The following is a 16,197-nucleotide window of genomic DNA, read 5'->3' as shown; positions in this document are numbered from 1 at the left end:
ATGTGCCCTGACTGGGAATTGAACCGCTGACCCTTTGGTTTGCAGGCTGGCACTCAATCCACTGAGCCACACCACCCAGGCCTAGTTGCTTGTTTTTCAGTTAGCCTTTTTCTTTGGGGAAGCTTTGTAGATTATATTAATGTAGTAAGAGTTATATTACTTTGCCATACGTAGTATTTCTTAACAACACGATTTTCTCCAGACTACTCATTTGCCCCTTTACAGTATTATTTTTCATCCCACCATTTATACACTAGATTACCTTTTTCTCTGGCTTTAGGATATCCACCACCCCTCAGCATGATATACAATATACAAAATTCTCCTTCCTCTTGAAATACTTCTATCCCCTTGCCTACATTGACATCTTGCACCCATCCTGTCTATAGAGTGTTTCCTTCCAGATGGAAAGCCCACGGTGTTAGCAATGATGTAAAACCAACCAGTCCTTTCCACCCTGACTTGAAATCTGACTTCTGTCCTGTACACACACCCCAAGATCTAGGTCTAGACCGTCTCTTCCATCCCAGAGATGACTGTTTTCCTGCTCAGGACAGGTGTACTGCTTTTAGAATCAGGGGGAAGTGTTTGTTTGTTTGTTTGTTTGTTTTTCAATAGCAATTCCTTCGGAACCGCTGCACAGCCCAGGCAGGAGCAGAAATGCCAGGGAGCCTGGAGCCCGAGTGGAAGGGAGATCCCCTCCCACCAGGGGGCCGGATTGAGGAGGGGAGAAATAGGAAGGACCCGGCTGCTTGTAAAATAAAGTCTTCCCTTTTATTTCAAATCAACCCATTCCCAAGTTAGTGCCACAAGTTGAGATCAGGGGCCCTGAGCCCACCAGTGCACGGTGGGAGGGAGGGCACACAAGTCTCTTGGAGAATGGCCCTGGTGGCCAAGGAGGAGGGGGTCCCCTCTCCAGGGACTGCCCCGCCCCGCTCTGCCGTCAGCCTCCTCTCAGGGCTAAGGGCGCGTAGAGAGAGAGCAGGGCAGGAAGGCAGTCCTGTTTGGGGTGTCCGTGGCCAGGGGTGGTGTTAGTGGTGGGAGCCCAGTGAGGCTGGGTTAGTGGGGTCTTCTCTGGCCGCCAGGGAAGGAACTGCAGAGGGAGACAGAGACAGGGCACTGGACGCTGGGGGGAAGGCTACCACACGGGGAGAGGAGGAGGGCGGAGGCTGGCTCTGGGAGCTGGGGCGCCATGTTGGCAACTCACCGGGGAGGAGGGGCCGGCTCCAGTGGGACGTGGAGAAGGGGCTCAGATAGATGACTGCCACTGCACAAAGCGCTTGGATTCCTGCGGGGGGTTTGGAGCCAGAGGAGGAGGGCATGGCATGGGAGTCTGGCTCAGTCGTGTGGGCCCCCATCCTCCTCCCTCGGACCCAGGGGTCCAGTACCTGAGGGTTGAAAGGGTCGTCATCGTCTGTGTCATCGTAGTCGTCACTGGGGTGCAATGGGGGCAGTGGCAGAGAAGCAGGATGGGGGAATCCATCAGGAGGCTGGTCCCTCAACGCTGCCACCCCTGCCAGGTTCTCCTCCCCCCTCCTCTCTCCCCTCCAGACCTGGGTGGGAACAGGGCCCAGGCGCGAGGCAGGCTGCAGAGAGCGGTGGCCAGGGCTCCCGCAGACAGGAGGGAGAAGAGCAGCAGGAAGAGCAGGCCTTCCAGGGCGTCTTCACACAGGCCGCGCAGGGCTGCGCCGTAATCCTGGGGGGGGGGGCAGGGAGGGCATCAGTGGGCAGTGTCCCCTCTCTGTGCACCACTCAGACTGTCCTCCCGGCTGTGCAATGCTGGGAAAGTCACTCAACCTCTCTGTGCCGCAGTTTCCCTGCCATCACACATGCTCAGCACAGAGCCTGGCACATAGGAAGCGCTCAGCGCACAGTAGGTGCTGTGGTCACTCATTATTACACCCACAGGTCTGATCTCAAATCTCGGCTTCCTGTCGGTCACTGAGAACCTCCACCCTACCTGCCACCCCACCCCCACTCCCCCAGTTGTGACAACCAAACATATCCCCACACATTGCCAAGTGTCCCCTGGGCAAAATCGCTGGCCTGGGACAACACCCAGGATAACACTTAGAAGACCCCCTGCGTTGGAACTGCACCTCATACATAACACACGCTTGGTAAATCCAGCTGTTACCCTGGAAATCATCAGGAGCCCCATTTACTGACTGCCTGGCCATCATGAATCAGTGAGGATTGGCCAGGGGCCTGCTCTGCTCTGAGCCTGCCCCACAGTAGGTTCCAGGTAACGGGAGATTTCAGTAACCAGCTCCACCCCCACCCCCTGCTACTGCAGCTGCCAAGGGAGGCAGTCCTGGGGCCCCACAGCCCAGATGGCACCGACAGGAAGGGGCTGGGCCCAGGGGAGGTCTGGAGCGCAGAGACACGCTGAAGGCTGCTGTGACGTTTCTGAGGAAGGGACACAAGGGGCAAGACTGCAGACCAGGCAGGACCAACCACTCAGTCCCTGTGCAGGCCTCCGGAGAAGCAGAGGCATTAATCTGCCTGCAGGGGAATCCCCGGAGGGTTTAAGGCAGACGGAGACCTTGATCGGATTGTGTTTAAAAGGCTGACCCAGCTGTTGGCTGTCGCCGGGAGAGCAGCTGGGGAAATGCAGCAAGCAGGGGACGGGGAGGAGTCTCTGGGCGTGGGGCGGGAGGTGGACAGGGTGGGACCGGGGTTGCAGCAGTGGGGGCGTGTCAGTGGTGCTCAGACTGCACAGGGGTTTCAGAGGGAGGGCCGCAACATGGTTGTGGGAGGTAAGGACAGGAGAAAAAGGGATCTCCTGGGTTTCTGGCTTGAGCCCCTGCATGAGGGTCAAGGTGGGGTTCCTGGTACGGAGCCAGTGAAGCCCAGGGGAGGGGCCCGTCAGGGCAATGGGGTTCTGCATCGGCAGGAGCGGACACACACCGTGTCCTTTCATCCCCCTGCCAGCTATGCAAAGGCAGAGCTCACACTGCTGCCTTTTGCAGTGGCAGGATGGACAAGCCACCTGCCCAGAGTCACACGGCCTGGAAGGGGCAGAGTTGGGATCGGCACCAGGTCTGTCAGGCTTCAGGGCCCACCTCCCTGCCACATTCTCCCTGAGCTCCCGCATCCTGATTTTACTGTAGGGGACCCTGAGGTCCAGGTGGGGAACCAGGCTCACACGAGGCATGAGTGGACCACAGGGCGAGTCTGACGCGCCCTCCTCCTCCCTCCCTTTCCTGCCTCAGGAGGACCCCCCGGCTGCACTCCAGCCCACTGTCCATCTGGACCATAGAAAAACGTGTGGGCTATTTGAATAAAGAGCAGTGAGGCCTTCAAGCACATCCCGCCTTTCTCAGCTCTGGTGTTCAGGAGCTCTGTTGACTCAGCGCTGCCCCCATGCCCCAGGGTTAGCATGCCGATTTTAGAAGTTTGGCGGGGCAGTGGAAGCCATGGATGGGATTTGAACATGGCAAGGAGCAGCTCAGACCTGTCCTGTGGGATTGACAGGTCCCTCCGGGGGGCCCTCGGGTTGCCTGGTCCAACCCAGGACACCCAGTTAGGTTTGAATTTCAGATGCCCCACAGCAACCCAAACCTAGTACAGGTGTCTCCCCAGTGTGGCTGGGGCACAATTAGAGTAAAAAGGTATTTATCACTTGCAGAATCTGGCAGCCTAAGCAAGAGCCCAGGCAGGGAAGGAAAGGAGGTGTGTGGCCTCAGGCCTGAACTGCAGCAGGCTCTTGGGGTTGGGGGGCCAGGGAGAGGGTGTCAGACAGTAAATGAGGACAGTCAGGAAGCAGAAGGGATAACTGGGTGACTGCCTGGCCGTGGGGGCTAGGAAAATAAGAGGGGCGAGGACCCCGTGCATGGGCCATCGGGGCGACCCAGCCCTGTGGACTTTATAACCCAAGTCTGTAAGACAGACAATAACAGCCAGCCCTTCCCAATACCACGAGGGCTCCGTGAGAGCCCAGAGCCCACAGTTAGTAAAGCCCATGCGTGCACGGGGGGAAGGCTGATTTTGTCCTGAGCCCTCACAACCACCCGGGGTAAAGCAGGTCCCCTCTCCCTCACTTCACAGGAAAGGAAACCGAGATTCAGGGGCACACGTCTGCCAGGGGCCACACAGCCCTGGTCGGAGCCCCGACTGGAAGGAGTGTGCAGGACACCAGGCTCTCTTTCTTCTGGGTGTCCTGCCCACCCCTGCCTCCGACGACAGCATGCAAGACACGAGGGCTTCACAGATATTCACCCCCGAATTCTGGTTTTATAAGCGAGGAAACTGAGGCACAGAGAAGTCAGCGACTTGCCTGAGGTCAAGAGCTAGGACTGGAACCCAGGCAGTCTCGCTCCAGAATTGACTAAGTTGCACAGCCTTAGGGAGGGAGGGAGAGGCGAGGGGAAGGAGAGAAGAGGGAGTCTTGGGGACATTGTCTTGGGAACAATGGGAAAAAGACCGGCAGGATCGGAGGAGAAGGAGGACCTTCTCCAATCAGAGGCACCCCGTGAGAATAATTTGGGGAGGGGCCAGGAGTCACCTTGTGCAAGCCTCGACAGTGCAGTAGGGCCACCAACTGGTGGAAGTTTCCTTCAGTCACATTCAACGTCTCCTCTAAGGACAGCAGAGGTTTCTGCGGTGAGAGCACGGAAGTAATTATCCCACCGACTCCGTCGGCCTGTCGCGGGGCCCCGCCCATCTCTTCAGGCCCCGCCCACACAGGCGGACCACGCCCCTTTATTTAGGCTCCGCCTACAACCACCTACTCCTCTTCTTGACCCCGCCCACACTTCAGACCAAGCCCGCCCCACCCACCACCGTCCCTCACACACCCGCACCAGGGCACGCCCACCGACCCCTCCCCCCAGGCCCGCCCACATCTCAGGACCACACCCCTTCACTTCCATGGCCACGCCCATCAACCCGCTCTTTCCGTGGGCCCCGCCCACACCATTGGTCTGTCCTGGCCCTTGCCCTGGTGGGAGCCCGGGTATAGGGGGACCGCCGACCTGCGCGGAAGGGAACTGGGGCACAGCTTCTCGCTCCAGTCCCTGCAGCTGGGAGTGGATGTTGGCCAGAGCTCTCTGGGACAAAGTCAGCCTCTGCAGGAACACAGGGCGCGAGGAGTACCCAATGGCCCGCGCCCCCAGCCCACTCCTCTCTCAGGTCACAGAACTGGGGGCCCCTTGCGCCTTCATCCTCCCTCAGGACCCCTAAGTCCAGGCCCCACCCCTCCTCCACCCCATTCCCTGGTCCGCAGCCCTAACCTGTTGAAAGGGGTTGGAGACGGCCTGGTTGCAGAGGAAATAATAGTTCAGGATGTCTATGGCAGGAGGAGAAAAAGGAGAGGTCTTGAGCCGGGGTGGGCCTCCGTTGGGGGCAGGGTGCAGGGGCCCTGGGCAGGGCCCTGTCTTTCCACCCTCAGGGCCAGGGGCTCTCCCCAGCTCAGGACCCTCCTGTGGTCCCAGTGGCCTGGCGTTTTGAGACTGGCCATTCGCTCAGCCCCTAGAAGCTTCTGCTCTGGCTACAGCCCAAACCACGCTAGTGCCCACACTCCCTAGGAATCCCTGCTTCTGAGGTTGTCTGCTTCACTACATTGTGCCCCCCCCCCCCGCAGTTGCCCCAAGTGGCAAAATCCTCTATCCCTCAGGCCTCAATCCCATCTCTGGAGCCCATCATCTTCACCCCTCTGTCTTTTCCAGCCCACCCAGGAGGTGCGGGAGAGCTTCAGAGACAGGGCAGCCTGGCCATCCCTGGGCACCCCCACCCCACCCCAGGCAGGACCGAGCACAGAGGCCTGTGCGCCCCAGACCAGCGGGCTCACCTGAGCCAAGCCCAGTCTCCTCCTGGGTCAGGTTCAGGACGTAGGTGTCTGGACTGGAGCAGAAGTCACTGAGGCCCTGACAGAAGCAGCAGGAAAGGGGGCTCACTCAGACCATAGACTGCGCCAACGTCACCCTCCGCGGACTCAGTGCCCCCAGCCTCCTCCCTCAGACCCAGGAGCCCAGGCCCCCAGCCCCAAGCCTCAGAACCTGTGACCCAGGCCCCCATGTCCTAAGGCACCAGCCCCACACGGGCCCCAGGACCCTGCACTCACCACGGCTGTGGCCGCCTCCAGGCCCAGGGAGCCCCAGCTCAGGACAAGAACCACAAGGCTCATCACAGTCATCCTGTGCGGGGAGGGACTGAACTTGAGGTTCCTGAATCTCTCCACCTTGCCTCTTCCCTTCCCCCACCCCAGGTCCCATCACAGCTCTACCCCCAACCTCTGGAACCTAGAGGGTCAGAATTAGGGGCAGAGACGTTGGAGCAGGGCATGGACCTGGGGTTGTTGACATCAAATTGAACATCTGGTCCCTGCCCCAGGTGGAGGGGGGGCAGGGGGGTCCGTGAGAAGGGCCCTTTGGCTGGCAGGATTCAGTCCAGCTCTGCCTCATCTCCTCTGGGACTCTGTGGGGGCTCCTGCCCAGCGCTGGGCCCCCTACCCCACATTTGAATTTCTCAGGACCCTGTTTTTGCCAAGCACACTCTCCGGTTCTCTCTTGGTTAAGCCCCCTGCTCGCCCAGACTCCTCCTCCCAGGGGTGGGGGGACAGCTCCAGGGTTAAAATCGCCTCCTGGTTTTTCCCTGGGGACGGGGTTTGTGGGGCTAGGACTGGAGGGTGGGCAGCGAGACAGAAAGGCAGCTGGTTAGTGGGTGGCCCAATCCAAAGCCCCTGGGCCTGATCATGGCTCAGACCAGCCAGGGCCAAGTTTCGCCATCTCCAAGCCTCCAGGGGGCAGGGGGGGGGGTAATGGGTGGGAGGGCAGGACCTCTCATCCTGGGGGGAGTGTGGGGATGATAATGGGCAGCACCAGTGCCAACACATTCCCCCCAACCACCACTGCCCCAGGGACAGTGAGGAGGCCAGGGCTCCTCTAAATGGGACAGGCTGGCCTGAGTCGACTCGGGCTCCAGCACCTCCTGGCTGGGCAGCCCTGGGCAAGCCGCCCAACCACCCTGCGCCCCAATCTTCCGCTCTGTTAAATGGAAGGAAAGTGCCTCCCAGTGGGATCGGTGTGAGGGTTCCAGAAGAGCGTGGGGCATGTAGAATGAGCCCCAATGCCACGTCATGGCCAAGCAGCCTCCGACGTGGTCACCTCCTGCCTCTGGTCCCTCATCTGCCTGACTGGCTCCCGGCAGACACCTTTGCAGGTTGCGGTGACCGCTGAAGGAGTCGGCATGCGTGGCCATCCTCAGCACCAGCATCATTCCATAGGCAAGCTAGGATTTCCCACACTTCCCACTTCAAGGAGGCCCAGCCTGGGGGCTCCGTGGAGGGCATGGGGGTCCGTGGGACAGAGGAATGACCCTGTGGGAACTCGGGAGGCCTGTGGTCCCTCTCTAGAGAATGTCTCAGGGTGGGACTCGGGCCCCTGTGCTGTGGCATGAGCCTGCTGAGGGCGCCCAGTCTTACATGATCACCAGCCACTTGCTCTGCTTCGCCAGGCCCAGGAGGGTGAAGAGGCAGACCAGCAGCTCCAGGAGCAGCAGGAGAACATAGGCCAGCCACCTGGGGAGGGGGGTGGGGGGACACAGAGGCGTGCAACTCAGGCCCCAGAGTCCGCCTGGACACCAATCCCTGCCTGTCACCAGGTCTGACCTCAGGCCACAGCCCAGCTCATCTGTGAAATGGGTGCACTAGGACATGGGCCACCCTCGCCTTCTATAAAAAGCACAGCTCCCAGGGTCAGAGCACCTGGGGCCATATCGACTGGACCACGCACAAGCTCTGTGACCTGTGACCTTGCACGTGTGATCTGGCCTCAGAGCCCAGCCCCCCGGCCCCCCCCTGCAGAGGGGAGCACCCAGCATCATGTCGTACAACCTAAGGGTGTGGCGTATCCACAGGCAGGCTGCCCGGGTCTCTGCTCCTTAGCTGTGTGTATCTCAGTCTCAGTAAGTCGGCCTCTCGTGCCTCAGTTTCCCCACCTGTAACAGGGGTGCTGAACGGCAGCACCTGCTTCCAAAGGCTGCCGTGAGCCTGATGAGCGAGGGCACAGGCACGCGGACACACTTAAATCCCAGCTTGAACGTGAATAAGGGAACTTTGAGTGTTAATCAGTGATTCCGTACCAGCGAATAACAATTCACTCTGGAGAGGAGCACGTACGCGAGGCCGTGGCACAGGCTGGACAGGTAGTGAGTGCTCAATACGTAGCGTATTCTAGTGGCCCCGTGCTGCTGTGCAGGGGCTGGGTCCCCGAGTGGCCCCCGGTGGCCTCCAGGCCTTTGCTCTGCAGGGCCCCACTGCCAGCTCATGCCACCAGCTTCGGGCATGAGTAAAACATAGAGCCAATCCTGCTCTAAGCATCTGGCCGCCAACACCTGCTGTTAAGCCTCCAGCAAAGGTCTCCCTCCCTCCAGGCCAACTTCCTTCCAGGAAGCTTGCCCCATTGTTTGAGGGACTGGAAGGAGCCAGATACTCCAGGGGTTTTTTTCCTGTTGCTGGTGGGTCCGCCTCACCGTGGCGTGGTCTGCAGGTCCACCCCGGCCCACCTGGGAGGGGCTGAGGCCGGTCTGTGTGGTCCCTGGGCTTGTCCACCACACAGAACCTGAACTCCCTGCAACTCAGGTATGTCTGGTACCCTGTGAGGCGTCCCGCTGGGGCCTGCTTCAGCCCCGTCTACCTCAGGTCTCCCATCTCTGCCCCCTCACCCGGGCCAGGCTCTCAGAGGGTGTCTTTTTGGATGAATGTGAGAAATAACTCTTAGTAGACGAAGTTCACGAGGACTTCCTCGTTAACGGTGGCGCTGGGAAGGGTGGCTGTCCCAGGAGTCTGCCTAACTTGTTCCGTCCCCTCTTTCAAATGGCACCCTCTTAGGGTGACCTTCCAGGACTCCCCATTCAAGCGGTCAGCTTCTGTTCACAGTGCACCTCCTCTCTTGTTTAATGTTCTCCAGAGCTCTTTCCACCCGCCCCCTTGGGACACTCCATTACTGGTCCCCGCTCTGGAAGAAGGCAGAAATCCCTCTCGGCTTCATTCGTTACTCCCGGCAGGAGTCCCTCTGCTTTGTTCCTTAGTCTATGTAATGACTACATAGTCTAAGTTTTACAAGCTTAGACTACGTCTTACAAACTTAGTCTACGTTTTACAAACCCGTGTGTGAATCATGCTAATCACTCGACGGATGCCAACTCGTTGGATCCCCAACAACCTAATAAGGGGGGGAGGGGCGCTATCCTTTATTCCCATTTCACAGATGGGCACACGGAGGCACGGAGCTGGAGAGGACTGGGTTAAGGTCGTGTGGTTAGAGACCGGCCATCTGGCTGCAGAGCGCAGGCCTGTGAGCACGTGGGCTGCCGTCTCTCTCACCAGAAGGTGCTAAATAAGACTTTGTTGAGTGGACACAGGAGTCCAATGAACGGTGGAGAGAACGAACTCCTTAACAGGCTAGTCCGGAAATGAGGAAGTACAAGAGTGAATGAATGAATCAAGTCAAGGAATGAAGGAAGGGAGGAAGACAGGAGTGGAGGGACCGCGTAATGGATGAGCAGCTGGCGTGAGGGTGGGCATCACGGGGTCCAGCTCTGGACAGCAGGGTTTCTCAGCCTGGTCACTGCTGATAGAGCACACCCTCCTGGCTCTGAGGACTGTCCACAGAACTGGTGGACAGTTAGGGTGTTAAGCAGCATCCCTGACCTCCGCCCACCGGATGCCCACTTGTGATGACCATTTGTGTCTCAACTCAGACATCGCCCAATGCCCACTGGGGCACAGCCCCCGAGGCTGAGAACCCCTGCCACAGAGCAAGAAGACTGGTGGCCCACCTGTATTCCTCCACAAAGGACACATCTTCGGCCACCTGCAGGGGGCTCAGGGGCACCCCCTGCCAGAAGGCCAGCCCCTGGAGCTGCTGGGCCACGGCCTCCGCCTGCCGCCGAGCCCCTCGGGTGGCAGCCACCAGCTCCGTGCGCTGCGTGAGCACCTCCTCCAGAGTGGTCAGCTCTGTGGTCACGGCCTCCTCCAGCCTCTCCACCATCTCCAGCACCTGGGCGCAGGGGTGGGTCTGGGGTCAGGGGAGGGCGTTCTCAGGGGGCCCCCCCTGGGCGGGGTGCGGAAGGAGCAATGGCCGGTGCCTGAGATCTGGGGCTTGGGCATCTGTGGCCGAGGCAGGGACAGAGGGGGCTCTCTGGTCCGTCAAAAACCCCGGGTGGTCAGTGGCTTGAACCAACCCCAGCTGGAGATTCAGGACCCCAGAAGGAGGATTCATTCAGTCTGGGGCCCTGGGTCTGATTGTTCATAACTGCCTTTCCCAGTCTGAGGTCTTCTTGTCTGTGTTGCATGGTCCAGGGTCTGCCCAGGACATGAATTCTGAGGTCTGAGTTCAAGCTGGGGATGGGGGTGAGGCCTCTCTGGTTCGGACCCTGGGTCTCAACACTGAGGTGCCCCAGTTTGCATTGGGGCCGAGCATCGGGTCTGGGGGCAGGGGCAGGGGTCAGCCCCTCCCTGGTTTGCTCCCTGCCTGGTTCCGGCCCCAAGTCCCAGATCTGGTTTGGAGAGAGTCACGTGGGAGGCTTGGATCTGCATTTAGAGTTGGGGGTTGGTGGTGGTGGTTCAGTCTAAATCTGAAATCCTGAGCCTAGGGTCCTAAATTTTAGGTCTCAAGTCTTGGCTCCGGGGCTTGGATTCCCTTTCCCGGGAATGGGGGCCCCTTGGCCCCACCGTGTGGGGAACCAGTGTAGGGGTGAAGGGGTGGGATCTGGCCCCTCACCAGGTGGTCGATGGCGGTGAGCGTGTGGTTGGCGTGCACCAGGGCGGAGCTGAGCTGGGCCACCCCGTCACTGGTCTCGCTGTTGCCATAGAAACCGATGCCAATGCCCGCGCTGTGAGAAAGAGGGACCGGGAATCACAGCGGGTCCTGGGACGCCGGGGGCCGCCATCCCCCCACCCCCCACACACGCCCATTCCCGCCTCCCGCCCCCACCCACTTGGGCGAGCCCATCGTGGGAAAAGAACGTCTCCAGGCTGGCCCCCACCGGTTGCCACGGTAACGGGAAGGCCTCACTCCCCCGGGCCGCGGGACGTCATTGTGATGCTAATGGTAGGTGGAGTGGCGAGGGGAGGGTACCCCAGATTTAACTCGCGCCTCACTGGAGCGGAACCCCCGTCCTGCCCAGGCCCAGGATGGCTGGTCTTCCCCTCACCCACGACCGCTGGCTCCACGACCGTCTCCCTGACCCTTTCCCAAGCATCCAGGGTCCCCAGGACCTGCCCCTCCGGAGTCCATCCGTCCTCTCCCCCACATCCTGGGGTTTCCCAGGAGTTCAGGCCCCCAGCCATCATCTTCTGGGGGACCTGAGCTTGGAGTCCCCAGCCAACCCCCCCGCACCCCTCACCCGCGGGACCCAAGCTTCTGGCCAGCTGGGAGCCAAGCAAGGGATTGTGGGCACCCCCGCCCCTCCGCGGCCAGCACACAGAGCTCCATTGTGGGGCCTGAATGGCCCCCACCCCCCACTCCAGCGTGTCCCTCCGCGGAGGGGCCAGGGCCAGACAGAGGAGGAGGGAGCGGGACGCCCTCCCAGTTCCCAGCCGCAGCGCAGGCTCCCACCCCCAGCCCTGGGACCCAACGCCCGCCCGCACCCCCGCCCATTGTCCGCAGGCCCACAAAGTCGCTCTTGTTCCCAGGCCGCGGGGGCCGGCCGTGTCTCTCCCCCACCGGGCCTTTGTCCGCCTGCCCCGTCCACCCCCACTCAGCGGGCGGGGGGGGGGGGCTCGAGAGGAAGCGTCTTGGACGCAGGCCGCCTGGCCGCCTCCTTCGCCAACACCCCCAAACACAGACACTGCGCCAGGAGGTGATGGAGTGGTCAGGGAATGGGTGGGAGTACCGCCTTCCGGGCAGTGCACTCCCCGGGGCCCGGCAGGTCTCTCGGGGCCCTGATCCGTGGAACAGGACGGCTGCCCTGCCCTACTGTGCGCGCGTGGGTGGGGGGTGGGGGGCTGCCCGCGGGGCTGTGCTCCGAGCTGGCCCTTGATTTTGGGGTGCCAAACCCTCCTCTCCTCCGCCCCCGGGGGTGTCCCAGAAGCTCCCAGCGGGTTCCACTCCGCGGCTTGGGCCACGTGGCCTTGTCGGTTTCCCTGAACTTTCCTTTTTCAAAACTGGGCGTGACGTCCCCGAGTCCAGCAGGGTTACTGCGGGTGAGCGAGACCAGAGTTACTGTCTGTCTCCCAGACCAGAACCTCCGCGCCCTGAGGGCCGTGACCAGCCAGGCTTGGTCACTATTCCCTGGCGCATAGTAGGTACGCAAGGAGTAGTTGTTGAATGAATGAATTCATGAATTTGCTGGGAGTACAGACGTGAGCTGGGCCCTGTACCATCTCTCATTCAACCTTAACACTAAAAAAACCTTAACACTGTGACCGTAATACCCATTCTAGAGATGTGGAAACTGAGGGGGGGGGCACTATATCACCCCCTCCGGTGGCACAGACATTTGGTGGCAGAGCTACCCAACTGAGGCAGTCTCATCGCCCAGCTCTTCACCCCAACCCTGTCCTGCCGGGCCAGCTGCCCTGGGAAAGTCGAGTTTCTTGAGCCTCAGTTTCTCCATCCATCAAATGGGCACAACTCTGCTCGCGGCTGAAGTGGGATTCTAGGGCACCACAGGAAGCCTGTCCCCACTCCCCCCACCCACCCTGGGGCCCCATTACCAGCCGACGAGAAGAGCAGCGATGCAGCTCCAGGTGATGCAGCCTCCCCCGGGTGGGGGGCTCTTGGCGCCGGGGGGCTCGGGGGGCCGGCAGCAGCAGACGCGGATGAGGTAGGCAGCAATGAGAATGAGGCTGAGGCCCAGGCCCAGGCCGGCCAAGGCCGCCACCAGCAACAGGGCCTGGGGGAGGGACGACATGGGGCCTCAGAGGGGCTCGGGCTCCATCCCAGTTCAGCTGGAGGGTCTCAGCGGAGAAGGGAGACATCCCTTGCCAGGCTGGGGGCCAAGCCCACCTTGTGCTATTCAGGTTTGTGGGGAGAGATGGGGTCCCCCGCCCCTCAGGCTGGAGGCTGGGACTCTGTGACTTGGAACTGGGTCAAGGGGAGGCCCAAGTCTTGGGTTCTAGTTCTACTTGGCCCACCCATGGCTGTGTGATGTTCAGCAGGGTCCCGCCCCTCTCTGAGCCTCAGGTTTCTCCTCAACCAGGTAGTTGGACGGAGCATCTCTCAGGACTGAAACCCAGAACAGCGGGATCCAGGGGGGTGGGCGGGGGCTCCTCTCCCTAGAGATGTGTGTGAAGCTGGGGGTGGCGGGCTGCTTCCCTCCTCTCTGCTGGCCCGTCCCCTCACTGCTCATTCTCTGTCCCCTGCTGCTGAGCTCTGCACACCCACCACGGTGTGAGTCTGTCACCCAGGGACTCATGGGGAGGGGGTGTGAGCATCACAGAGAGAGAGAGAGAGTGTGTATGTGTAAGACTCAGAGATGGAGACTGGGGGACTGAGAGAGAGAAGACAGAGCCGGGGGCGGGAGGGCGGCAGGCTCAGAGGGAGATGGGGAAGTAGAGGCTCAGACATGGGGCGCCAGGGGGCACAGACAGAGACCCCCAGGGTGGGAGGGCAGAGGCAGCGAGGGAAAGAGTGTCTGTGGTTGGAAGCCGAGGGCGGGGCTTCTCCACGAGGCGGGATTTTGCAGGGGAGGCATGACGGTCTCGTGGTCTCCATAGATGCCCAGAGTGGGGCAGGGATTCCCCTGGAGCCACACAGCATGGTACCGACAACGTCAGGGGCAGAGTCAGACTTCTGGACTCACTCATGCCGTATTGCTGCCTTTGTGCTCACGGTGGAGTGTGTGAGTGTGTGACCAGTGTGTGGAGTGCTTGCGTTTGTGTTACAGATGTGCTATCTCTGACGGAGCTTGTCAGTCATGGGATAATATGCCCAAGTGTGTGTGTGTGTGCACGTGTGAGTAAAAGTGTGTCTCTAGCACACCTGTATCTGCAAGTGTGAGTGACATGGGGGCATCTGTGTGTTTCTGGCACTATTCCTCCGGTCTCAGGTGGTGTGTGTGAGAGAGAGAGAGAGAGAGAGAGAGAGAAGTGTGTGAGCCCGGGTGGGCGCCATGTATCAATGGGAGCATTAGTGTGCAAATGTGTGTGTGAGTGCAAGAGGGTGTGTATATGTGAATATGTGTGTGAGTGTATATGTGTTTATATGTAAATATGTGTACGCGTGTGTGAGTGTGTGTGAACGTGTGTGAGACTATGTGTGCACATGTCCACATGTGTATGTGAGTGGGAGGGTGTATACATGTGAACCTGTGTGTGCATGTAGGAGTGTGTGTGCACATGAGTGAGCGTGAGTGTGACTATCAGTGTGTATATGAGTGTGTGTGTTTGTGTCCCCAGCTCAGGGTCACCAGAGTCCTGATCCTTTCCCAGCTGTGCCCCCTGCGGTGACCTCCCGGAGGGCAATGTCCCCTCCTGGGGTGTGTGACTCTGGGCCCTCTGCTCACAATGCTGTCACCAGGGCTGTACTTGCCAGGGGAGGGGGTGCATTAGCCTGCCCGAGTGCCTCAGGCGGTCACGGGGTCTGGGACGTGAGTGGCTGTGTGGGCACCGGCGTGGGACGGTCTCCTTGGCCGCGAGCAGGCATCGGCCGGTGCTGGAGGTGGCGATTGTGTAACAGCGGCTGTGGGACCGGGGCCGTGGTCCCCTCTGGTGGGGAGAGGGCGCGTGCGGGGGGCAGGGAGGAGCAGCTCAGCCTGGCACGGCCGTGACCCAAATAGCTCAGAATACATCACACATCCCCCTCTCCGCGTTTCTGGGGACCCCCCCCCCCACCACCGTGCTAAGCTCTCCAGTTCCCAGCCCTGGTCGCAGGGGCTCCCCAGGACAGATCCGAGGGGTCTACACCCCGCAGGCAGAGCCACGGACCCATCCCGGGCCCCACCAGGACACCCAGTCCCCCCACCCCATCCACGGCTCAACCTAGCTTTGCTCATTAAGCTCAAAGTCAAGGACTTCAATTTAACTGGGTCAGAGGACAGTTCTTTGGCCCCTCGTGCAGCTGAGCCAGGCTGGGCCCCCTTCCCCAGAGACCCCGGGCTCCTTAAGCTTCCCACCCCACCCCACCCCACCCTCGGGACCGTGTCTGTCCTCGGCTCCCCAAGCCGAACCTCACCCCGCACCTCTGCACCCCGGCCCCTCCAGCGCTCTGGCCGCCCCTTCTGTCCTGAGACCGGCTCTAAGCCCCCTCTTCCACCACCTCCACCTCACGTTCCCAGCCCTGGCCCGAAGCCCCTCACCCCCTTCCCCGGTGCAGGTCTCAGCACTGTCCCAGAACCAGAACCGGGGCACCTCCAGCCTTTCTCCTCCCCACCCCTGATCAGCTCCTCTTCCTGGCGCCCCACCTTCAATGGACTGTCCATCCTATGAGGGAAGGGTCATCTTTTAGGACGCCCAGCCCCCCTGGTGACCCTGGGTCCTGGCCCTCCGGGCAGTTCTCAGAGACCCTGGGATGCAAGGACCCCCATTCTCCCCGCTCCTCGGAGACTCAGGGGTCCAGGCCACTAGCCCTCTCTTATCGAAGCAGCGAGGGGTCTGGTCCCCGCAGCGCCCGTCCCAGGGGAACCTCTAGGAGCGGGAGCCCCGCGCGCCGCCTCCCTCGGACACCCCAAAGTCGGGGCCCGGCCCTCACCCCCAGAGAACGCAGGGGTCTGCCACCCGGCGCCCTCCTCTCGCGGGGCCCAGAACCGCTGGCCCCCAGCCCCCGCGCCCGCGCCCACCTGCTGGTACTCCTGCTCCTGGGGCGCGAAGCCGCTGGGCACCGGACGGAGCTGGAAGTCGGCGCGGGGCAGCTGATGGAGCAGATGCACCCAGGCCGAGGGTCGGTAGCCCGGGGGCTCCCCCATGGCCCCGGGGGAGGGCGCGCGGGGCCGACGCCGGGGCTGCGGGAGCCTCGGTGATGGAGCGGGGCGCGGGCGGAGCGGGGTCTGGCGGGGCTCTGGGGAGCGCGGCGGGGGGGAGGAAGGGGGTGGGGGGCGGAGATTGGGGGGGCGGAGGCGGGAGGCGCGGGCCGGGCGGGCGCGGTGCTGCCCCTGGCGGCCGCAGTGGGGACTGCAGCTCAGCGGGTGGGCCCCGGGCGCGCCTGGGCTCCCACCTGCGGCCCACTCGCTGGCGCTCAGGTACCGCTCATCCTCGTCCCTGGAAGGCCGCTTGTGCTGTTACGTCACCGTACCGCCCTCACGTCCGGGCAAAGG

At 61.5% G+C, this 16,197-nt stretch overlaps 1 protein-coding gene across 3 annotated transcripts; it reads right to left on the bottom strand.

Annotated features, from left to right (window-relative positions):
• Positions 1-760: 760 nt before the first annotated feature.
• Positions 761-15,940, bottom strand: TTYH1 (tweety family member 1). Of its 3 annotated transcripts, XM_037143743.2 has the most exons (14): positions 15,724-15,940; positions 12,662-12,840; positions 10,725-10,836; positions 9,781-10,001; positions 7,424-7,519; positions 6,065-6,137; positions 5,792-5,867; positions 5,235-5,290; positions 4,977-5,069; positions 4,508-4,600; positions 1,554-1,696; positions 1,389-1,434; positions 1,208-1,288; positions 761-1,093 (listed from the first exon to the last, which is right to left on the bottom strand). In XM_037143743.2, the coding sequence occupies exons 1-13, from the start codon at positions 15,847-15,849 to the stop codon at positions 1,250-1,252; spliced, it is 1,353 nt and encodes a 450-aa protein (XP_036999638.1). In that variant the 5' UTR covers positions 15,850-15,940; the 3' UTR covers positions 761-1,093; positions 1,208-1,249. The 3 variants fall into 3 exon arrangements, with proteins under 3 accessions (XP_036999638.1, XP_036999637.1, XP_036999639.1); XM_037143742.2 differs by lacking the exon at positions 1,389-1,434; XM_037143744.2 differs by lacking the exons at positions 1,389-1,434; positions 15,724-15,940 and adding an exon at positions 10,942-12,142 and having other exon boundaries at positions 12,662-12,720.
• Between the last annotated feature and the right edge of the window lie 257 nt (positions 15,941-16,197).

This window comes from Artibeus jamaicensis, unplaced genomic scaffold (assembly GCF_021234435.1).
Source record: "Artibeus jamaicensis isolate MK-2021 breed Jamaican fruit bat unplaced genomic scaffold, CSHL_Jam_final scaffold_2693, whole genome shotgun sequence".
In the NCBI taxonomy this organism is placed as follows: Eukaryota; Metazoa; Chordata; class Mammalia; order Chiroptera; family Phyllostomidae; genus Artibeus; species Artibeus jamaicensis.
The sequence above is the reverse complement of the archived record's forward strand: the minus strand, read 5'-3'. Positions and strand labels throughout refer to the sequence as shown.